At 44.8% G+C, this 24,475-nt stretch overlaps 1 protein-coding gene across 9 annotated transcripts in view; it reads left to right on the top strand.

Annotated features, from left to right (window-relative positions):
* The window catches only part of GAB3 (GRB2 associated binding protein 3), a 137,777-nt gene that overhangs the window by 48,131 nt on the left and 65,171 nt on the right, over positions 1-24,475 (top strand). For 4 of the 9 annotated variants that reach the window (XM_084814095.1, XM_084814094.1, XM_084814093.1 and 1 more), the window contains one exon: positions 1-1,048. This exon is cut by the window's left edge. The exons of 3 other annotated variants lie outside the window; for them this stretch is intronic. Coding sequence is in view for 1 of the 6 variants with exons in the window: in XM_084814096.1 (XP_084670222.1) it covers positions 24,389-24,475 (87 nt within the window). In the remaining 5 variants the exon portion in view is untranslated. 2 more of the 9 variants (XM_084814101.1, XM_084814096.1) reach the window with 2 other exon arrangements.

The raw sequence follows: 24,475 nt of genomic DNA, 5'->3' as shown, positions 1-24,475 counted from the left end.
GATAAAGCTTGTTCCCGATCTCCAGACCATGGTGTAGAGGTTCGCAAATGTTCCATGTGAACTGACCCAACGTGTTAAATTTGTGTTCCATGATTGTAACATTTGCTCCCTTAGGAAAGCAAAGTCTGTGCTCACTGAGCCACATTACTGTGAGGGCTTCTTTACATGGTACAGTTTCATACTTGGAAAGCTACACAGGTGTATGAAGGGCTGTATATTTTGTAATGTGAGAATGTCTCTTTGGACCCAGTCCAGAAGCCGGGATTGACTGCCAGACATGTATGCCAGGCAAGTCTTTATGCCATCCCCACATAGGATTGCCACTTCTGAATCACCAAAAAAGAGAAAATGCATCACCGAGAAACAGAGGCCAGAGATTTGCATATAATTTGCATATGCTAATTTGTATGTATCAGTGCAAATTTAGAAATAATAATTATAATTTAAATAGAAATATAGGACATCTCACCTTAGTGGAGATGACTGTGCCCTGTGTGCTTTTTTGCTCAGTCTTCTGTCCAGATGTTAACTGGTGATGGGCAACAATTCTTACGGTTCTTTATCTTCAAACTGCAACTGGCAGGAGAGACCTTCAACTAGAGGACTTGTGTGTGTGTGTGTGTGTGTGAGAAACTCTTTCAAATAGAGGATGCCTTCAAACAAAGGACTGTCCTTTTTAAAAGAAGACACGTGGCCACCCAAGTCCCCACAATACTTTTATTTTTTATTAAATGTAATAATAATTCCTCCAAGGAGCTCAAGATGGCATACATTATTTTCTCCCTGCCGCCATTTTCTCCTCACAACGGCCTTGTGGGCTAGGTTGGGACGAGAAAGAGTGTTTGTGCCAATGTTACCCAGTCAGCTTTGAACCTGGGTCTCCGCAGTGAACCTGTCACTGGCTTATGACAGAATGCATCTTCATATGTGAGATGTTGAGAATATGTGTCATCATGTGGCAATGGGTTGTCTGAATCTACGGTTCAGTAGAGCAACTTCTTACCTGTGTGTTCATGCGTGTGTGTGAATAAATCATCCCTGCACTTTGTTCTCTCATATGCTCTTTTATGCCGCATTTAAAAAATTCTGAAGGTTACTAGGAAACCACCAAAAGGGTGTCTGAAAAATGGTCACAGTCTCTAAAGTCCTCAGGACTTTAGAGACTCTGGCTGGCTGGGGAATGCTGGGAGTTGTATGACCTTTCCAGTCAAAAGATGCATAGGATTGTGCCTAAAGTGGGTCAGACCAGTGTGCACACAGCCGAGTTTTGATGTATCTGGGGCGAGTGAAGAGATGTGAACTGCAAGGAAGCCTCCCTTGTGCAACTTTAACTGGCAGGCTTTTCTTTGATAGGTTTGTCCCCCGCGGACCACCTCACGTTTCTTTCCACTTAGTCACACAGCAAGTACTTTCTCCACTCAAAAGCAAGGCCTGACAGACACAACTATCTATCAGGGCAGACCAGCCCTCGCTAACACAATTGCAGGAAGTTATTCCAAGTCTCAGACAATTCCCATTTCTATCTCTAGCAGAGCAAAAGGTCAAAAAACAGCAGGCTCTGGCTTTGCCAGCAGTAGCAACGTGAGCAGTTACAGAGGGCTGAACGGGGAGGATATATTGTAAGCAACTCTCTGCCCCCGCTGCCTTGCCGCCCCCCGCCCCAGCCAGCTTTCTGCTCATGGTTGCATTGACACGCCTGGGTTCCAGTTACTGTGTGGAAACAAAGGCGTGCAAGCTCAGACTAAATTTTGAAAGCTGTGTTTTACCCCTAGCTTGGCCAGATTTAGGGACGGGCAATCCTGGAGTTGCCGAAACATAAAAGCCTGCTGGATCAGACCGGTGGCCCATATAGTCAGTATCCTGTTGTGGGCTAACTGGTGATGATAAAGAATATACACAAGAATGTCTGACAGTATAATTTTATCTCTACAGGCTAAAGACATATATTAAAACAATAGAGGAAAGTACAATATTATCGTGCTGTAATGTCCAACAATACCTGAAGTAACCAGTACCAAATAAAACCAAAACCAAATGCATTTTGACACAAAAGTACATGAAAGGTGGTCTAGTATGTAAAAGGTATATCGGGAAGTAAGAAAGCTTATATATATACAGACACATTTTATAGGCCAAATTCCTTGCCATTACAAACAACAAAGGACACTGCAGCATCTAAACTTGCGAATATAAAAACAATTTTGTATTTAAAAGGCTTCATTTTTAAAACTGCTACTTAAATATGTATTCAAATATACAAATATGCTCTGTTAAGAACTCACCAATTAATAGACCTTGCCAGACCTGAGCAGATATATGTACATGCCAAAGCGTGGGCATATCGCAATAATTAAAAAGCTGAAAAGTGGCCTGAGGCTCCACTATAGGTAACTATTGCTGAGGAAGGCAAGGAACTGCAGTAATCCTAAAAAACAAATATATTAAAAATGTATAGCAATTCTATAAATCCATTAAAATACACAATTACACGTACATAAAAACAGCATACTCACATTCAAAAGGTTAACCTAGAAGCCTATGGGGTCACTCGACACGCTACCCAAGCAGGGACCCTCAAGCTATCCACATGAACTGAGGAAACTTGGAGCCCTCCATTAAATGCTAAAACTGTGTGAAGTCAATAGCCCTGTCCTGTTGTCGCTCCCCAGTAACTGGCATTCAGATATACTAGTGTAAAGCCATGGGCGCTAGAAGTCTGAGGGCCAAACATAGTGTTCATTGGCTACCGCTATGTCAGTCCTCCAGAAGCTATATGGAGGTTACTTTCCAACTGAGGACTTTTGGCCCTTGCTTCTTCACACCCGTCACTGCTGAATGACATTTGCTTCTTCCCCTCAGGCTTTAAGCCCACCTCCTTCCCTCGTCCCCCACATTTTAAAACCTGGCTTTTCCTAGGGCTGCTTCTTTTTCTCCTCCTCCTCCTCCACCTCAGAGTGTTTGCGGCCACTTCCACCACCATCCCTGCTGCCAGCACGGCCACTCCGAGAGCAGACCCGACCTGCAAAGCGCAAAGCCCTCCCTCAGTCCCCCATCTTTGTGTTTTCCTCTCTGCACGCCTGGGCAGTGCTGAGCTACATGGGAACTGTAGTTTTCTGACTGCCTCAGGTTCCTGGCCAGGGTGGAGAAACATACTGTTTGGCTATGAAAGCTCAGATATTGAACTTTTTTGAACTTTCAGAATTTTCTGCACATCTACTCTGCTCAAGCTTCAGTTAAAAAAAAATGAACAAAATTGGTCTGGTAGAGGTCTAGTAATAAGCGTTACACTAAAACATTCTTATTTAAGATACTGCCTCTACCTATGGAGGTTCCATAGAGCCATTTTGGTGAATAGTCATTGATAGGCTTATCCTCCATGAAATTGGGATGCCAGTTACAAGCTATCTACTCAGCTTCTGAACCAAATATACAAGCAGTTTGTCATCACTTATAAAACTAGCAACATTCACCTGCCTGGACAGATGAATGATATTTATTTATTACATTTTTATACTGCCCAGTAGCCAAGGCTGTCTGGGCAGTTCACAATTAAAATAATAAAATACAGCTTGATAAGACATAATATAAAACTTTTAAAAGTTTAAAAGTACCACAGAAAGCCAAAGTAAAACCCAGCAGCAGTTACAGCTCAGGGAAAGCCTGTGTGAAAAAGTGTGTTTTCAGGAGGTGTTTAAAAGATGTTACATTTTCTGCCTCACAAACTGCACGAGGGAGGGTTTTCCAGAGGGTAGGTGCCACTGATGATGAATATACAACATTGTCCACTCAATGTACAGCATACACGTGAGTGATTTGAGTCAAATCCATGTGTGCACATTTATCCTCTTGTATAACAGATAAATCACGGATGCAAATTGTGTATCGAAGCTGTGAAATGGGTTACAAATGCAATTTAAAAACATACAATGCATTCAAAAGTTGAACAAATGAAGAGTAGAGTCTAGGGGGTAATGGGAATATTAGAATAATAGGACCATAGAGTTGGAAGGGGACTTGGAGATCATTGGTCCAACCTCTTGCTCAATGCAGGATGCAGCGACCGCATCCCTGGAATTTGGTCATCCAGCCTCTGCTTCAATACCTCCAGCAGAAGAAAGCCCACCAGCTCCTGAAGCAGCCTGTTCCACTGCCAAACGGCCCTCACTGTTTGGAACTTCCAAGAAACTGTTTGGAAGTTTCTCCTAATGTTTAGCAATGTCAGGATAAACCAATATGCTAAGTACATCACAGGGTACTGTTCTCAGTACAATGGGAGACCTGCTAGGGAGCAAAGAATGCTGCTGATTTTCTCGCTGACAGTGAGCATCTTGCAAAAACATCAAGACAAAATACGCCATCTGGCACCTGATCACAATTGGTATCTAAGGATGGCTATGTGTTTTGTGATCAGCCAAACTGAACACAACCCACCTGCAGCCAGGCCTGTTCCAAAACATTTGGCTGCCAGACACGGAGCAGCAATTTAGAGGGAACCAAACCCTCTAAATTCTCCCGGTGGAAGCAGAATTGTTACCACCCTTGGGCCAACATAGCCTGGTGGCCCGCCAGTGGATTAGTAAGTCTGTTCGCGTTGTCTGCCTGGGACTGCAAAAACGGAGTGGGTTGGTGGTGTTGTCCAGCACCTGGCAGGCCAAAATATATGACATGGGAGAGGTGCTTGGAGCGATCATGTACTACACATTGCAGGACCATAGTTCAGTGGTAGAGCCCCTGCTTTGCATGCAGAAGGTCCCAGGTTCAATCCCTGGCATCTCCAGGTGGGTCAGGAAAAACAACTGTCTGAAATCTTGGAGAGCCAGCTGCTGCTGGTCATTGTTGACAATACTGGGCTAGATGGACACATGGTCTAACTCTGTATAAGGCTGTGTTCACATGCTATGTAGCTCTGACTCAAATCCACCAAATCATTCATCTCAATAATTCCCATCCTGTCCAACAACAAAGGCAATAGATTTCTCTCCTGCTACAGGTGTTAAATTAGAATTGTTCATCAGGGAAGATGATCACCAAACAGCTGTCGTGGTTGGGTTTCGTGTTTTGCATAGCAGTGTTGCAGATCTTCTGTTCCTCTTGCATTTCATGGCCTTGCATTTAATATTTATAGTGTGTGTGTTAAAGTGTGTGTGTGTGTGTGTGTGTGTGTGAGAGAGAGAGAGAGCGAGAGAGCCTGTTCAGACTTTACGCTAAGCTGCCATGATGGTTAGGAGGTTTGAGCTAACCATGGTGGCTTAGCGTGACGTCTGAACACGGGTCAGACCCACCCATGGTGGTTTATCAACCCCACACAAACCACACTCACTAACCACCTGCTGTAAAATGGTTAGCGGTGCTAACCATGGCATAGCATGACATCTGAACAGACCGCATGATTAACGGAGCATTTCCATAGAGCTCCGCAGAAAGAGCAGCCGAAAACAGCCATTATAGGAGTGGCGCCGGTGACAGCCATTGGCGGCCATTTTCTTCCTTCTTTCTGCTCCCCTTACAGAAATAAGCAATAAATAAATAAAAACGGTGGACAAATGTGTAAAAATTGCCACAGATCACTAAAATGCGCATTTGTGCGAAATTGCCATATATTGCCAAAACACGCATTATCCCTGTAGATGGCTAGAACATGCATGTATGCAAAATCGCTATATCGATATGCACAAATGCACATTTTAGCAATATACAGCAATTTTTGGACAATTTTCTGCCGTTTTTATTTATGTTTTGCTTATTTCTGTAAGGGGAGCAGAAAGAAGGAAGCAAATGGCCCCTAACAGCCATCAGTGCCATTCCTGTCATGGCCGTGTGAGCCACAGAGGCCGCTAGTATGCATGTGGGAGAAGTTGGAGGACTGCAGGAGGGAGGGTGGTTAGAGAGCGGTTAGGCTAACCATTCTGCAGGCCATGGTTAGTTGCACGTGTGTCAGGGGCTCTTTCCACCGTGCACTGTGGTTAGCCTAACTACCCTGCCCCAGTGTGTATCTGAACAGGGTCAATCAGACAGACAGACAGACTGGCTTGGTTTGAACATAACATAACTTGGTTTATTATGCTGAAATATGGATGACCCTTGTGCCTGGGTAGACTGCCCCTTTCTTCCTCCTTTCTCAGTGTGGTATGATTGAAGACTTCTTGGGATAATGAGCCATAGTTTCTATTATGTCCAAACTGGGGAACTATCATTACTAGGTTCAGAACAAGCCAGGATCTGGAACCACAGTTTGAAGTTAGTTTCAGTTCCTGGTTCGTTCCAGACCTGGTTTTCCAGTTAATTCACCCCCCAGGAAGTCTTCAGTCTCAGCATGCCAAGAAAGGAGAGGGAAGAGTGGCATATATAGCTTGTGCATAGCCTGAGATATGTTATGTCTGAGCTAAGAGACATCCCGCATCTGACAAAGTGTGCTCTAGATCAGAGAAGCTCCTACACAATAAAGCTGTAATCTTCAATGAACTTACCTGGGAGTAAGGCCCATTGAACTTAATGGGACTTCTCAGTAGATGTGTACAGGATTGTGCTCTGTTAATTTCCAGGTTGCCATGAGACTCTTTGGTGCTTTTGCTCCAACAGATGACAAGCATGACCACCCCTCTGGAGTGACAGAGGTGAAGCCTTCCTCTGAAACCTAGGGATGTAGAACGCTACCCATATAAATATTGGTAAAACAAGAGGAGTCCTTCTTCAAGCAAACTGAAAATTAATATTGGTGTTGACCTGTCTTCACTGGTACCTAGTCCCATGCACAGCTCACTGTGACTCTTGTTTAGTTATTGCTTACGGAAGTAAATGTTAATTTTTTAAAAAGGTCATTAAAAAATGTTCTTGCAATCCAGATGGACATGTGGGATGCACATTCTTATCTTGCCAAAAATGTTCCAGTGTTGCTAAAGACATCTTCTTCCCCCTTCTGGATAGCTCTGTGTTCTGCTTAGCTTAAGAAAATACAGGGATTTTTTTTTAATATAGATCTGTGATGGGAATAACAAAACTTCTTAGTTTCCAACCTTTGCTGGATGCATTTATGAAAAGTACTGTATGAACAGTTTTAATACAGTGCCTAAGTAATTGCCTGATTTTTTTTGGGGGGGGGGGATTTGTTTTTTCTCTCATGATATGCTTTATCGAACCTTTCCTCTGAAATATGGGAGATAATCACAACTGAAAATAAAATGTTCAATGCGGTGGTAAAACTAAGGCATAAATTCTGCTCAAGTAGAGCACATTGAGATCCCATAAATCAGACACTGAAGGCCTTACCTTTGGCTGGGTTCTGCCCTAAACTATTTTTCTTCTACCCAACTTTTTAGGGCAAGCTTTTAGAGCAAGCTGTTGAGGAGATCCTATAATTTGCAATTACGCATAATTTTATTTGTAGTATCCACTGTGGTGTTCTGCTGTGGGCCATTTTTGTTTGGTATTGATTTTATGTTGATGGCCCATCAAGACAGACTTGATTTTGCCTTGTATAGGCTCTCTGGAAAGTTTTATTGGCTTCAAGATGTTCAGAATCTGTCTTGTTAGGCACGAGGCAGGAATTTCATCATAGATCAGACTGACTTTTAAGACTTCCTGCATTTTTGCATCAACTGTTCCAGTGGAAGCTTGGAACGCTCCAAGCAAGAACAGGGTGTGATGGGCAAACCTCGCACTCAGACAGATCCGGGAGGGCAGAGCAGAGCTATAAGATCGGATCCTACCCAGTGCTCTAGGAGGAGATTCTGAAATGCCCTCTTGGAATGACAAGAGAACTATTATAGTACCTGTTTATTACAGCCATGTGTGAACACTGGGTAGAGAGCGACTACAGCTGCTTCCAGGCAAGACTTTTACTATGCAATAGCCCTGCTTTATTCATGTAATTTTACAGGGGGTCCAGATGACACTGTCTTCCACTTGTAACCCTCTTTTTTTTTTTTTCCTTATCAAAGGGAATCCATCAAGGAGGGAAAGATGGAATAGTTACACATTGCCTTTTGATGGGTAGTGCCAGGAGCCTTCGGTCTAGAAGCTCAGTGGTAGAGTACCTGCTTTGCATGCAGAAGGTCCCAGCTTCGATTCCTACCATCTCCAGGTAGGGCTGGGAAAGAGCCCTGAATGAAGCTCTGCCAGTCAGAGCAGAATAGACAATACTGAGTTAGATAGACCATTGCTCTGACTCAGTATAAGGGAGCTTCCTTCTAAAGGTGCACACATGCAGCAGATAGGAGGCCTTGTGTGATATTTCATACACTGCTGTAATAAACAAGGGAGAGGGCCTTCTTGGTGGTGGCCCCCCAATTGTGGAATGATCTCCTCGATGATAACACTGATATCTTTTCGGCACCAGGTCAAGTCGTTTCTCTTTTCCCAGTTATTTGGCAGCATGTGATGAGTTTTAATTGATCCTGGATTTGTTTTATAGTCTGACTGATCGCTCAAAGTTGTTTTTAGATATATGTTGTCTTTGTGTATACTGTCTGTTCGTGTGTTTTTTATATTTTAAATTCTGCATATTGTACTTTTAATGTTTTAACCTTTGTAAACCACCCAGAGAGCTTCGGCTGTGGGTCAGTATAGAAACATTAATAACAACAACAACATCAACAACAACAAATATTGACATATGACAAGGTTCCCCCCACCACCACTTACAGCTATGCTTCTAACCCAGCCTTCCCTGTCCTGGTACCCTCCAGATGTCTTGGGCCACAATTTCCATCATCCTCAGCCAGGATGATGAGAGTCATAGTCATCTGGTTGGGGAAGGCTGGTCTAACCCATGCAACATCCCATGACGAACATTTTGAAATGCTCAAGCATTCGACCATGTTGAGAAATGCTAGCATGGGCTGATGGTGATCATAGGTGACAGTTGTCACGGTTTCTGTGGTCACATTGACATGGAAAAGAGGCAGTTCCAATAACTGAAGTAGCTGCAGTAGCCCCCGCATATAAACAGTCAGCTCAGGCTAAAGTTCCTCCTTGTGGCTGTCTACCTGAGTTCATGCTTATGTGGCAAAAATAAGCTCCGTGAATGAGCCTGTAGTACGTTCTCCATGTGGGATTTTGAAAGCTTGCAGCGATGTGTTGCAACAGCCAGTCCAGCAGCATGCCTTTCACCTGTCTTACCTCTCTCATTCTGCAAGACCAAATCAACTTTAAAATCCCAACTTCTGCATGTTTAACTTTTGGGTTCATGTTTTGTTGGCACTGGATGGAAGGGCAGGGGTGACTGTTGGAGTGCTTCCCAGACCCATCACAGACCCATCACGAGTTGGCTCCCACCTAGATTAAAAAGCAGCAAGGCTTCATGCAGATGGGCATGGTTCCTACAGCAGGCCTGAGTGGGCAGAGGTTCTTTGATCGTCATCAGTAGGTGCTGCTTAACGGAACCAAATGACTGATGACGTGTTGCTTCTCAAGTAACACAGCAAAGCTTTAAGGGACATGCCCACAAAACAAAGAGTATTCATATGGATTTTTTCACACAGTACATATTTTTCACAAAAGAGTAAGACATTTCACACAGGCGTTTTATGTGCACATCTGCGCATAGGAAGTTGCTTTATACTGAGTTACACCACTGGTCTGCCTTGCCCACTACTGCTGGCACTTGATTGGCAGTGGCTGTCCAGGGGTTCTGGCAGGATTCCTTCCTAGCCCTACCTGGAGATGCCAAGGATTGAACCTGGAACCTTCTGCATACCAAGCAGCTGCTATGCCACTGAGCCATGAGAGTGAGAGAGATTCTCATATTTATTATTTACTATAAAATTATAAACAGTGTTATTGGAGCATTGTACAATACATTAAAAATAAAATACAAAAAGTTACAGTAACAGCAAAGATTGAAGAATGCTTAAAATGGCAGCTGAACAAATATTTTGTATGTAAGGAGTTTTCACGCAATAAGATTTCACACTATTGTGTAGTATTCAACTACTCATATTCTTATACATCCTCTGGTTTGATAGTTCAGGTGGCACAATTGTATTTTTTCCCCTTTTGCTTTGCATTTAGGCTTCAATCTTGTCTGTACCTACCTGGAAGCAAGTCCCACTGACCTTGGATTCTGTATCAAGAGAATATGATGACTTATAAAGCCTCTTGCTCCTACAATATACTTTTTAAAAACAGGAAGGCAAAAATAATGCAAAGAACCTTTTCCTGTAGCAAAAGTCTTGGATTGTAACCATTCCTTGAATGAAAAGGAAAGCAAACAACAACAACAACAACAACAACATTTTTTCCTACTACATACTGCTGCATCTACTAATTTCCCTGGGGCGATTTCATTATTTCTGCCTTTCTATGCCTCTTTTAAATGAAAGTATATCTATTTAGTGGAGCTTACTAGCATCAACTGATTCTTGCTATTACGTTTCCCAGCAAATAATTCCACATAAACAAAAGCAGAATGAAACTATACAGTTGGCACCTGCTATAACGGGAATTCTGGTTCACATGTATTTGATAGATGGAAGTAGGTTTAAGACTATTGTAATTTATTTGTCCAGATTGAAAGTAATAACAGCTGCAGAATTTTTTTAAAAACATAATTACGGTATAATACATCATAGCGCCATCCATCGTAAAAAAACAACCATTTGCATGTTTTATATGCCTGGCTGGTCTGTTATAAACTGATTTGTTTTAGTGTTACTTAATTTTAAAGTGTTTACTTTCTTGCAAGGACTGGTTTGTTCTGAAATAAGAGCCACTGCAGTCTGTGTAGTAAATAAAGAACACACCAGTATAAAAGACACCTGTATCTCAGAGGCACACCTGCTAGTATGGAGGATATAAATGCAAATGAAGCAGCAGGAAGGTGACCCTCTTAAAGACAGATCATGAGAATGCATTTCACTGAAAGAGGGTGACATTTGAAATTACTGAAAGAAGGTGGCATGCAAATCAAGAGTGACAGAAACCACAAGGCATTATAAAAAGCTGAAGAGATGACCTCACTGCCACCCAGCAAACAGGATCTTATTAGAATCCATAGCTCAATGTATATGACCTTTGGGGTGAGAGCGGGATAAGCAATTGATTTGCCAGTTGAAGAACCATGGGCTTGGTTAAGATAACAATTCAACTACCGTTTTTCTTTTTTAAGAACAGTGTTTTTGGGGGCCCCCGCTGACAGAATCTCTTTGCCCAATTTCCTGTTTATGTTCCTTTGGTTCGGCATTTTAGCATCATGTGAGATGAGACAGTTAAAGATGGGCTGTATGGCTGTTGATGACTTTCCCCTGCCTGTTCAGTTAAGAAGGTGAAACAGCAAAAAAAGAAAAGAAAAAAGTATTCTGCTTGCATGGAATGTAGCGAGCAAATGCCAGAATGAAGTGAAACTCAAAGCGAGAGACTAGATAACCAAATGGAGTGAGAGGTGGGGATATTTTAACCACCTGCACTGGTTGTCGATCTCTCTGTATAAATGCAGCCCGCATCTGTGTTTATAATCATACGTAAACTGCAAGAAAAGGGATTTGTTCCCACAGACATTTGGTTTTGCAAAGGGTGTGTGCGCGCGTGTGTGTGTATGTGTGTAACATTGGAGTTGTTCCATAAAAACTATTAGCTTAGTAAAGTTAATATTCTTCAAAAGTCTCCTGAATTTGAAGTTAGTTTGGTGTTGGATATGTGTAACTGAGCCTTGGTGCCCATTTAACTCACCTAGCCAGGCAGAGGATGGGGGGAATAGTGTGTTGAGATGTCTTGGCATTCTTAAAAATACCATCTTCAGTGTTTTCTTTGACAGGTGAGGTCTGGCCCCCAGGTAGCGATGCTGTGTTATGTAGGGTAAAAGATTGCAAACCTATAACCACTTAACCAGGGAGTCACCTCCACTGAACTCAGTGGGATGTACTTCTGAGTAGATACGTATAGGATTGCACTGTAAGATGCATTTTTTGAGAGAACCTCAGGAACAGGATAACACATCTTCACCAAATCGTTTCACTGAAGGTTGTACCCAGATTTGGCATTTCTTCATGAAAGCTGTTAGTTCCCTTGGTGCCAACAGAGCTTATCTCATTTTGTTTCTGGCTATTGTCTCCTACTGGTGCTACGCTGAAGAATTTGGCATTGTGATGTTTGTAAGTTTCCGGGGGGGGGGTTCCCCCTGAAGAATGGTTTAATCTTTGGGAGGTGGGTGGATGTTAAGAATGCTTCACCATACTTTTAAATATGAGGCAACGTTCTCTCTTTCTTCTTCTTAACAAGAAAAAAGAGCGTTATTATCTCTTCAGGTACTACCTTGGCTGCTCCTAGCAGACCAGCCATGTTCCTGGAACAGAATCCACCATGAGAATGATGCTATGTCATGGCAGCCATCTTTTTTCTCTAAGATGGTGGCAGCCAGCTTTGCCCCTCCAAAAATGCCCACAGAACAACACTATATCATGACAGCAGGTGTTTTCCCTCACCAAGATGGGGGCAGCCATCTCCCCCCACCATAATGCCCCTGAGGAGGCTGTTTACCCAAAGGAAAAGTCCATCAGAGTGGCGTAGCCTGTAGTGGGCGGAGCCAGAAGCAAAAGCATCTGGGGTTTGGAGCGTTCCAGGATTGCATAGCTCTTTCTCTGTGCCACCTTATCCCTCCTCTGCCCCTCTCTTGTGTTCCCACACACGTACATACATGAAGGAGAACAGGAAGCCATTCCCAAATAGAGAGCAAGAGTGGCACCACAGCATCTGGACAGCCAGAAGATGATGGGGGCCTCATAAAATTAGTCCGAGGGCAGCATACAGCTCCGGGGCCAAAGATTCCCTGCATCAGTCTTAGGAGATGGGCCCTAGGGTGGCCGTGGGCCCTCTTTTACGAAGAACGGTCTTCTATTGGAATGGTTGCCAGAGGACTGTCCTTTATTCTGAAGGTGTCCTCTGTTTGAAGGGCTGTCCAGTCCAAGTCTGGTATAAAGTTAAGGAACCATCAGAAGGAAGAGCTGGGCCTTGAAGTTGCCTGTCAACAGCACCTGGACAGCAGACAGAGCAGACAGGTACACAGATCACAGTCTCCCACACTATAGTGAGATGTACTATATTTCTATGAAAATATAATAATTTCTAAATTTGCAACAATGCACATAAATTAGCATATGCATGTGTTATGCAAATCGGTGTCCCCTTTTGTCCTCTTTCATTGGGGATGCATTTCCTCTTTTTTGGTGGTTCATAGGTGGCCACCCTAGATGACTCTCCCCATATTGAGCACACTCGCCTTCTGGGGTCATCTGCGTGAGCCCTGCTCAAGGGTTCTCTCCATCTGGGAGGTCAAATTATTATTGGTAAGTATTCCAATGGGGCATTTTAATGGAACTGAATTAAACACCATGGTGAAATAAATACCATGGGGTATTTATAGTGTTGTTGATCAAGGCCTTTGAAAGAGGGAGGGGAAAAGGGAGGATTATGATGCTGGCCTTTGACTGGCTCTGCTATATCTCTCTTCTCAACTTTTCTGCTCAGTTATTTTATTGTCCTTTGGGGGTGTTGTTGTTTTGTTACGATGGAAGCTCCCTTGAGCGAATGTGGAAAGTCAGGGTAACATGCTTTTAAATAAAACAAAGAAGCAAACAGCACCCCCCTGGGGAATGTTGAAGAGCAGTTTGTGACAACAACCATTTATATCGCTCTTTCAGCATTCAAAGTGCTTCACATACATTATTTTGTTGTGATCTTTGCAACAACCTGGCGAGGCAGGTCTGTAATATGTTCCCCCATATTGCAGATGCAAAGGCAAAGGCTGATACAGAACAGCTTGTGTAAAGTCTCCTGATGTGTTTATTGCAGGACCAAGATTCAAACGGGGGACTTCCCAATTCATAGCAAAGTTTCTTAGGGCACAATCCTATGCATGTTTAGACAGAAATAAGGCCTACAATTCCCAGCATTCCCCAGCCATGCTGGCTGGGGGATGCTGGGAATTGTAGGACTTATTTCTGTCTAAACATGCATAGGATTGCACCCATAGTAACTAAGCACCAGCTATTCAAAGCTGGGAGGGGAGAGTAAAAATGCTCACTAAATATACAAAAGCTCCTGGAGTGGGGGGTTTCAAAGTAGGTATTCAGAGCCCTACATTGGTCTGATAATTTTTTTTTAGCAGAACGTCGACCAGGCTGCCTCACAATCATGCTTCAGGTTTTCCCTTCCCGGTTATGTCAACAAGTTAGATCAATTTGGTCTAGGGTGTATGTCTTCCAAAATAGTTGCATTTTTATACGCACGCATGCACGCACAGACCTACAATTCTGAACTGTGAGGCAATGAAATGAAATGGGGCAGGAATTACGGTCTGGATAACCCTTAATAATCACATTTCTACAGACAAAGGCTACAATTAAACATGCCTGGGTTTCGTTTTATGTTCTGTATTCACCATGTCTATAGTGTTTAAAAATGGGGAAAAGGGGCGAGAGATGGGTATTTCCATTGCAAGCACCTTTTGTCAGAAGGACAGAAGCAGAGTGTAGCTGGATCAGTCCCATGGTCCATCTCGTCTGGAATCCTGTGTCCCACAGTGACCAACCAGATGCCCACAAGCAGGTTATGGAAGCCAGAACAACAGCAGTCTTCTCGGAACAGCTGGTAGATAGTGCCATGCTGCTATAGACCCTGCAGATGGCATGTAGCCATCATGACTAGTGGTCCTTAATCTGTCCTCCATGAATTTGTCTAATCCAGTGGATGCCAGTGGGTGCTCTTTACCTTAAGGAGTGCCTCCAGCAACACCAGACAGGCCGCTCAACAAGATCAGCCTCGGATGGCCTTCTCTCTGTCCCATCAGCCAGGATAGCTAGACTGGTGGGGACGAGGGAGAGGGCCTTTTCTGTGGTGGTCCCTGCTCTGTGGAACTCCCTCTCTAAGGAACTCCGCCATCCCCCTCTTTATGAGCTTCCGCTGTGCATTAAAAACGTGGTGGTTCGGGCAGGCGTTTGGGGTGGGTTAGGGAATTTTAGAAAGTTTTTATTGTAGAATTTTATTGTTTTAAACTGTTTTATTATTTGTTGTACATCGCCCAGAGTGGCTGGGTGACCAGCCAGATGGGCGATTAATAAAATAAATAAATTAATAAATAAATAACCATAGATATCTCCTTTAGAGTTCTGACTGGTTGTGACTGACACCTGGAGTGGATTCACCGCCCCACTGACATTGGAGCCACTAGCTTCCACTGGTCTGATCTCTTTCTAAAGCAGGGGTGTTGACCCTCTTTCAGCCAAAGGGCTGAATTCCATTTCAGAGGTGCTCTCTGGGCCGCATTCCAGTGGTGGGCTGGTCCAAAGGTAAAAAGAACAGGGCGAGAAATATCAAAGCTACCAGCATCTTTTCGCTTAAGAGCATCTCTACAGCAGCCTAAAATCCCACATTTAAAATGGGCTTTTCTGCTTCCATTTTAAATGCAGGGTCATGACAGACTCCCTTTACATGCCCTTCCTTCCCCCACCCCTTTCCCCCCTCCTTTTCCCCCTTATCTGAGTCTTCCATATGTTTCATTATACAGCCACTAGATGGTGCTGTGGTCTAGCTCCTCTTATTGCAGGTTTTCCTCTTTCCATGCAGGAACTCCAGCAGAGCTCAAGTGCTGTCATTTGATAGCTCATTATCTCCGATCTTTTTAAAAAATGGAATAAAGGTAATTTAGTGTGGGAGACGCCCTGGAGGTTGACAACGTCATCTAAAAGACCCTCAAACTTCCTTCAGTAACCAATCTCAATAGCAGGATAAAAGCTCTATGTGAAGAAGCCCATAACTAAGCCTTAGGAGAGGCACTCCAACCTTTTTGAATAGGAAAAAAGGTGCAAAAAAGCCGGGAAACCGCCAATGATTTGTGGACGGGGAAAAGGGGTGGAGCAAGTGGAAGATGGCATAGCCAAGTGGGCCGAATTTGGTCCCTGCCCTGAGGTTATGGATTTCAGTTTTAGAGCCATCTAGGCTCATAGGCATTGCTACACTTTTGACGTGGTTCTTGTAGGAATGATTGTAGTTCAGAATGTGAAATGTTCTGAATACTTGTTTCTCTCTATCATATTTTCCATGTTCAATTTGAATTGGAGAAGTGGCTGAACAGATCCCTTCATGATTATTTAGCTAGTGGTTCCCCTTCCTCCGTGATTTCTAGCAGCGATTGGCTGCAGACAAATCTTGAAGAATTTGAGCAGATTCAGGGGCAGTCAGAGAGAATCAGGGTTCTCCTAATAGCAAAAAGTGGATCTAGAAACAATTTTAAAACCTTAATGTGCTCTGTGTGGGGCTTCCCTTAAGACTGGTCCAAGCTGGAACTAGTACAGAATGCAGCTGTTATCAGGAGCTGCCCCTTTTCAGCCTGCAACTCCTTTGCTGAGCGAACTGCACTGGCTGCCTATTCACTACCAGGGCAGGTTTAAGGTTTTGCTAGGAAGGCTGAGTGAAGGAAGATAGATGCTTTTGAACTGTGGTGCTGGAGGAAAATTCTGAGAGTGCCTTGGACTGCAAGAAGATCAAACCAGTCCATACTCCAGGAAATAAAGCCAGACTGCTCACTTGAGGGAATGATATTAAAGGCAAAACTGAAGTACTTTGGCCACATAATGAGAAGACAGGATACCCTGGAGAAGATGCTTATGCTTAGGGAAAGTGGAAGGCAAAAGGAAGAGGGGCCGACCAAGGGCAAGATGGGTGGATGATATTCTGGAGGTAACGGACTCGACCTTGGGGGAGCTGGGGGCGGCAACGGCCGACAGGAAGCTCTGGCGTGGGCTGGTCCATGAAGTCACGAAGAATCGAAAGGGACTGACCGAATAAACAACAAAAAACTAGTGTATAAAGCCCTAAACATCTTAGGACCAGGCTACTTGAGTGAGCGCCTTCTCCCTGATCAACATGCCCAGACACTGAAGTCATCTGATGGAATGCTCCTGGTGGCTCCATAGGGACCTGTGGCCCAGTTGGAGTCCCTTCAGAGTGGAACCTTCAGTGTGGTGGCCCCCTTTCTGTGGAACTCCCTGCCTTTGTAGGTCAGGCAGGCACCAACATTGCTGAAGACACCATTATTTCAAGAAATCTTTCTTGATTGGCCAGCCATGGTTTTTATTAGTGTTCTGTTTTTTAAACACTTTTAATATGGTGTTGTTTTTTTATCTTTTATTGTTCACTGCTGCGGAATCTGTTTAGATGTGGAGCAGTATATAAATTTCTAATAAATAAATAAATGGAGACCTCACATTTTCTTCAAAGAGCTCAAGATGGTTCTTACACATAAACACATGCACCCCCCCCCCCACCCACACACACTATTTTATAACCAGTTAACTCTGGCTGAGAGAGCATGACTGGCCAAAGATCACCTGGTGCGCTTCATGGTCAAATAGGACTGGGGGGTTTGGAATATGGAATTGTGATAGAATGTTGTGGGTGCTCTCACAAAACGGTTGCCATGGGTATGGGGTTTGCCCACTCATAAAATGGCTGCCATGATGGGCATGACTGGTCACAAAATACTCATTTCCCAGCAGGCAAACTGGTGAGATGAACTGGTGAGATGAAGAAATGAACAGCCAGGAAGCCAAGCTTGAAAACACTAAACCACACTTTGGAATCAAAATTCTTTCTTCACACAGAGCTTTTATCCTGTGATTGAGATTGCTGCCTCATGGAAGTTTGTGGGCTCTTTACATGATGCTGTGATCCTCCAGGGCGTCTCCTGCACTAAATGCCCTTTGTTCCATTTTTAAATAGATCGCAGATAATGAGCTATCAGATTACCCTGGTGTATTCCGCTTGAGTTCTGTATGTGAGAAGAGGAAAAGTGGCAAGAAGCGGCGAGATCAGTGAAAGATAATGGATGACTCAGATATGGGAAGAAGGCGGGGGAAAGGGGAGGGGGGATGAAAAAGGGAGTCATCGTCATCCTGCATTTAAAATGGAAGCAGAAAGCTCTGTTTTAAATGCAGGATTTTAGGCTGGTGTAGAGATGCCCAAAGATGTTGATGGAGGGCAGAACTTCACTTTGCAGCATGCCAGGCTCCCCCCGTTCAGTAGTAGTAGTGGTAGTAATTAATAATAAAATCAGGAGGGGCAGGGAGCCTGGTGGGCACCAAGAGAGGTAAGACACCCCAGTAGTATGCTAAAGAGCAGATCAGGACCATGGTACATGGGTAGGGGAGGTTTAAACCTTCCCACCTGGGGAAAATCCCTCCATTGGCACCAGAGGAGGTTTTCCTCTTCTTTTAGTCCCTGTGGTGGTAGGGGTGTGTAATTTAGCGTGTGGGATGGTGGTGGTTGGGAAGGTTTAAATCTCCCGTACCTGCATGTGGTGGTCCTGATCCAGGTCTGGGCCACATGTTCTTACTCTAAGGTAGGGGTGTACGAAAGTCACTTACTTTTCCGCGGATTATGTTTATGGGGGGGGAGGCGTTCCGTCCCACCCCCCGGAATCCTCGATGGGGGGGAGGCAATCTGTTCCTCCCTCCCGGAATCCTTGAACAGCCGGCTGTGCTCTGCGGTGGCTCCGCGGAGCAGCCGGTCAGGCCCAGGCCAGAGCCATCCGCAGCCGGATTTCCGGCCGCGAGGGCGCTGGGTAAAAAAACAAACCAAAAAACCCCCTGCGTACTAAACTGGTGGCGGCTATGGCCGCCGCCATTTGCGTTCCTTATTTTTGGCCGTCTTAGTCTACGTAAATATTTACGTAGACTATTACGGTGAAAATAAAGGGGAACGCAAATAGCGCCTGCTATGCTATTTGCGTTACCCTTTATTTTTGCCATAATATATTTACGTAGACGAAGACGGCCAAAACTAAGGAACGCAAATGGCGGCGGCTGTAGCTGCCGCCATTTGCGTATGCGTTGTTTTTTTTTTTAACCCAGCCGTGATAGGCTACGTAAATCTTTACGTAGCCTATCACATCTCTGTAAAAAAAAAAAAAAAAAACACCCCTCCAGACTGCAAATGGCGGCCGGTAGGAAGACCAGCCGCTGGAGCTGCCGCGCCGCCTCCCGGAACATCCGCCCCAGGTAAGTCTCGTCCTGGGGGGGATCCACGGGGGGGCGGGGGGGTGGCAGGCCGTTCCACCACAGATTTCAGGGGGCCGAATAAACTGGCATTCGGCCTCACCGAGATCTGTGGCGGAATTCTCTGACATCCCTACCCTAAGGCAAACAAAATGATAGGATGAGCTGCACACTCTATATTTAACACAGCCCTATGCTAAGCAGATTGATTGTTTTCAATGTCTGTGTCCATGTGTATGTGTGTGTGGAAAACACATGTTTCCTTAACTTCCACTGCTTGAAGTGTGATTTTCCAAATAGTCTTTTCAAAGACAAAGACTCCCATTGCCTTCAAAGCTTAGATTTGCCCAAAGGAATCAATTTGCCTGACAGTGAATTTGCAAGTTTATTAAATAGCAGCTATGAGTCATCCACATGCAGCTGTTCCGAAGTGCATAAATATGCATAGATGCTATAGAATAGGGCGCACAATTTGTGACGGGTTTTTTGGGAAACAGATTTCATCTTTTGCTCAGAGTTTATTTTGAGTGTGTGGCATTTTTTCTCCTTTTTATCCATGGGTGATGGCATCTTTTCTTTTTTGTGCAAGGAGAAATGGAAGCCACCCTGCTCTTCTTGAAAGCTTTGGCCTCAACATTCATCACACAACTAGCATAAGACAGTTTCAGGTCAATGCTCTTAGCCAATAATGGATGTGTATCAATTGAGTGGAAAACAGGGAGCTGTTTTCCGGGCTGATATTTGAATGCCTGAGTAAAAATAAATTCTGAGTTCTTGGAACATGCCTGGGGCATGTCTTTTTTCCTGCTTTGGATCTGGAGATGCCAAGAGATATCTAGAGATACCAAGGGAGAGCAAACAGTGATTTTTTCCTGTACGAACTCAGATTTCAGAAATAGTTATTTCTTTAATGCTTTTAAATTTTGTTTTATTCTGTCCAAACCTTCCTTGATCCACCATGAGCTTTACCATGAATATCTGTGGAATCTATTGTCAGGGGAATCGAATCATATCTTTTTCTCAAATGTAAATGGGATGAATGTCAAGGCGCAGCCACAGGTAGCTTGGGGGGAGGGGAAACTTGCATTCCCTCCAGTACATCTGCAGAAGTGCTTCTGCTCATGCAAATGCACCTTTGGATCCAAGCCAAAACTATAATAGGAGCTATTGACTCTAGTATAATGGATATGCTTTTTTTTCTTGTCGTGCCCTTGAAAAGAAAACTGCATAGCTCAAAATATGTTGGGGTTCCTAAGAAAAATCTGTTTTTGATAGTACCTGTGGATACAAATCCTCTTGTCTGTGGCACTGGATTGGAAGAGATCTCTTGTCTCTGCTAGAGGTTTAGAGTTGACAAATCGGACAAGGGGTATTTATAACTAGCTAGCTTATTGAGTTAATGTTTATTGTTACCCACTGGCTTTTACTGGGGGTGGAATTCAGGTGGGCCTGACTGATCTATTTCTGTTAAAGGGTGGGCCCAGCCTATCTAGTTCATTATTATCTTGGGGTCTCAGTATTTAACCTTTGACTTTTTTTACGTCAACTAACAGAAACCAATAGAAATACATAGTCAATAAAGAAAGAAACCCCATGGTCCCGGGAGACCATCTCAGGGACCATAGAATTCTTGGGAGTCCCCCCTCCAAGGCTGTTGCTGCTTCAACCTCAGAAGGAGGACTCTGGTATCTGATCCATCCCACTGCTGCCTCCCCCCGAACACCTGCAGCCACTGCAGAAAGAACTGCACCGGTTGCATTTCAAGGTCGCAAAAATATCAAGAATCCTATGGCCTCTCCAGCCTTGCCCCTACCCCGCCACTCCTTTTGATGGGCTCAGAGTCCCATCTAGAGTAAAAATGCAACAGCAGGAGCACGGAGAGGCGAGAATCGCCTCCATCGCTTGTCCCACCTTACCTGCAGTAGCCCAGTAGGGCATTGGATCCATGGAACCCTCCGAGTTCAGAGGCTTCCATCTCATGAGGACGCAAGCCATAGGATTGCACCTCGAATTTTGCCAGTGAACTCCCATCTGTAAAATGGGCACATCTTTCTGTGCATGTTGCATGCTTTGTGACTTGATGCGCAGTCCTGCGGACAAGATCGTGTGCTCAGTTCGTTGGCTCGTCACATATTTCGTGTTCTTGCCTTGTGCTTGTGCCATGTTGTATTCCGAGTCCTTGAAAGGTTGTCGCAGAGCGGAAGGCCAGGTTCTCTTCGTGATCATCCCAGACTGCGGGACACGGAATAATGGGCTGAAGTGACAGGAAGCCAGATTCTGGCTGAACATCAGGAAAAACTTCCTGACTGTTAGAGCAATACGACAATGGAACCCATGACCTCGGGAGGTGGTGGGCTCTCCCACACTGGAGGCATTCAAGATGAGGCTGGACAGCCGTCTGTCAGGGATGCTCTGACCTGGATTCCTGCATTGAGCAGGGGGTTGGACTCAATGGTCATATAGTCCCCTTCCAATCCTACTATTCTATGATTCTATTCATCTGGATTATGGTAATTTTGTAGCAGTGGCCTCGTATCACCTGTGGGGGTCTACCTTCTTCTTGAATTAAAATCTCCCCCCCCCCAGCTGTCCCAAGACTGCAAGAAAAAGGGAATTACAATAGAGAAATCTCAAAATGTAAAATCTATCCATAAACTAGTTGGCTTATAAAGCAGAGGAGTTGAACCACAACCCGCAAGGATCCCCAGATGGTCACACCCCCTTCCTCTGGCCTCACACCCTTTCCCTGCGACTGCCAATCCTTTGTTGTTTTCCCAGCTTTTGCATGTTTCCCCCTTCCCTCCACTCTGAAAGATTGAAATGCCTCTCCTACGGCTTAGTTCTCAGCAGTAAGAGCTTTAAGCTGAAATCTGCTGATACTTTTGGCCCTTTTGCCTTTGGCTCCGCCCATCACTGGAATGTGGTCCCCGAGAGCTTCTCTGAGATGGAATTCAGCTCTCGGGTTGAAAAAAGTTCAACACCCCTGTTATTAAAGTAATGTGTTGAAGCTGCCGTTTATATTGTGTCAGGTTGCTTTCCTCTGTGTTTGATACGATACTTTTAACATGCCAAGTTAGACACATAGACAAACATAACCTTTCAAGTGTGGTTGAAGTGGTGTGAACACACATTCACAGCATTTGCAAAGGTGTAGTCAAGCCATTCCACTACACTTAAAAACCTTACATCTCTCCTCAGGCTAGGAATGTTCATCCCTTCTTCACAATGTGTCCCCCCTGCCTCCCCGGGAGGTATGGCCCCCCTTCCATGGATTGGGGAGCCAGTGTTGAAGCGGTCCTTCATCCACCCCTCAGCATCCCAGAGAATCATTTCTCTCCATGCCAGTGTTGGGTACATCTAACCATGTACCCAACACTTGGAGTTGGGTACATGGTTAGATGATGACAGCAGAACCCACAAGTGACGAACCACAAAACACTCCGTGCTGGTTGTGACGGGCAGGGTTGAGTCACACCTCTGCCTCTCTGCTTTTTCTGGGCTGGGCATGTGTGGTGTTCTCACCATCTGTTTGTAGGATGGAAACTCTGTTTCTGCAGAGAGGAGCCCAAACTACAGAAAACATGGAGCTGCTGCTGCAAAAAAAACCCACCTGGGGGATGTTTCTTTACGCAGATCACTTACGGCAGAGGTGTAGAACCTGAGGCCTAGGGGCCAAATTTGGCCCTTTGGGGTTCTCCAGATGACCACAAGTCCTTCCCCTAGCTCCAGCCCCTTTCTGCCAACCACCAATCGTTGGGTGATTTCCAGGTGTTCATGCAGTTTTTTTCCCCATTCTAAAAGGCTGAAATGCCTCTCCTAAGGCTTAGTTGGTTAGTTAGTCCTAAGGCAGTAAGAGCCTTACTCTTACTGAAATAAGCTGAAATAGGCTGGTATTTGAGGTGTTTTGTCCCAACCCACATTAGCCCCACTCAACCCTGGAATGAGGCCCCTGACAGCCTCCTCGAAACAGATTTTGGCCCTTGGGCTGAAAGAGGTTCAAATCCCTTGGCTAATTGCCTTCAAGGAGGAGGAGGTTAAGCCTTCTCCTATGTAAGTCATTGGCCCAATTCATTCTTAGCATATCAGATCAGAGCTCCTTCCCTTATTCTGTTCCCATTCTCCCATTGTAATGGCCCCAGGCCTGTAACCAAGTCATCTGTAGTTTTAGAGGGGCCTAGAGATCCATAATGCATTCTGCTTTGGTGCAATTCCCTTGCTAGTGGGCCTCTTGGCTGGTAAGATGAGGTCGATAGCACGGCCTCAGCACATTCCATGCTAATAAGCTACTGTTTATCTTATCAGGGCCTAGGATGTGCCTGAGAAGTGAGGCTCTGTTTAGGCTATGTTTACAGGTGGCTGTGCTGGGAAAGTTCTGATTGTTTTCCCTCTGAACAAGTACTGTTAATCTCTGCTGGGCAAGTTGCAGATGAACGCTAATTAACTCTTGCTCCTGTAATGCTGCCTCACTGCTAACATGTGTGGTATAAAACCCATTGTACCCCTTGGCTCTGGGTTCAGAGAGGCGGTCTCATCCAGCCATTGGGTATGCCTGTGTGCTGTAAGTACTCAATAAAGTCTTCTTGTAAGCAAACCTGGGTCTGGCTTATTATCTCAGAACCTCCAAACCTTAGCAGCCCACAGCCGGAGCATAACCTGTTTCCACTACTCCACACTCTTATTTCATGTGCCGTTTGCTTCACATTATCTTGCTGTTCCGCCATTGACTGGTCTGCAGCTTCCTTCTCTGTCCCGAGCCAGGGAACCCCCATAGTCAGTCTTGTCCAACCTGGTGCCCTCCAGATGTTTTGCCTACAACCCCCAGCATTCCTGACCATTGGGCTTGGTCTCTGGGGCTGAAGTCTTAAAAACATCTGGAGGGCGCTAGGTTGGGGAAGACCACCATACATGTATTTATTTATTGCATTTATATCTCACTTTTCTCCAAGGAGCTCCCGGCAGCCTACATGACCTCTCCTTGCCCGCTTTTATCCTCACAACAACCCCATAAGGTAGGACAGGCTGAGAGATAGTGACCAGCCCAAGGTCACCCACCGAAGCTTCATGGCTGAGTGGGGATTTGATCCCAGGTCTCCCCGCTCCTAGTCTGACATTTTAACCCAGACTTCCCCAACCCTCCAGATGTGTTGAAATACAACTCCCACCATTCCCAGTCAGCCTGGGTGAGAAGGGCTGAACTAACCACTTTGAACTGTGGAATGTGTCTTACCAGGCTTGCCCTAAATGAGCCCTACAGGTGTCCATCTGCCCACTACCATCACCAGAACTTCCCCAGTTAGCACTGAGTCCAGGAGAGATCTCAAAGTGTGCCTGGAAATGGATAACTCCATGTACTTCTCTTCCAGAAGGGCATCTGGAGGTTAGCTGCTCATCCCATACTGTGACATATGCCATCATCTGCCAACAATTCCCATCTACCATCTACACAGAACAACATCAAACTCAAAATGGACACCAACCTCACACCAAAAATG

This window comes from Heloderma suspectum, chromosome 9 (genome assembly GCF_057233095.1).
Source record: "Heloderma suspectum isolate Gila_16-S chromosome 9, 16-S_ref, whole genome shotgun sequence".
NCBI lineage: Eukaryota > Metazoa > Chordata > Lepidosauria > Squamata > Helodermatidae > Heloderma > Heloderma suspectum.
Note: the sequence above shows the minus strand (reverse complement) of the source record. Positions and strands in the feature narration are given on the sequence as shown.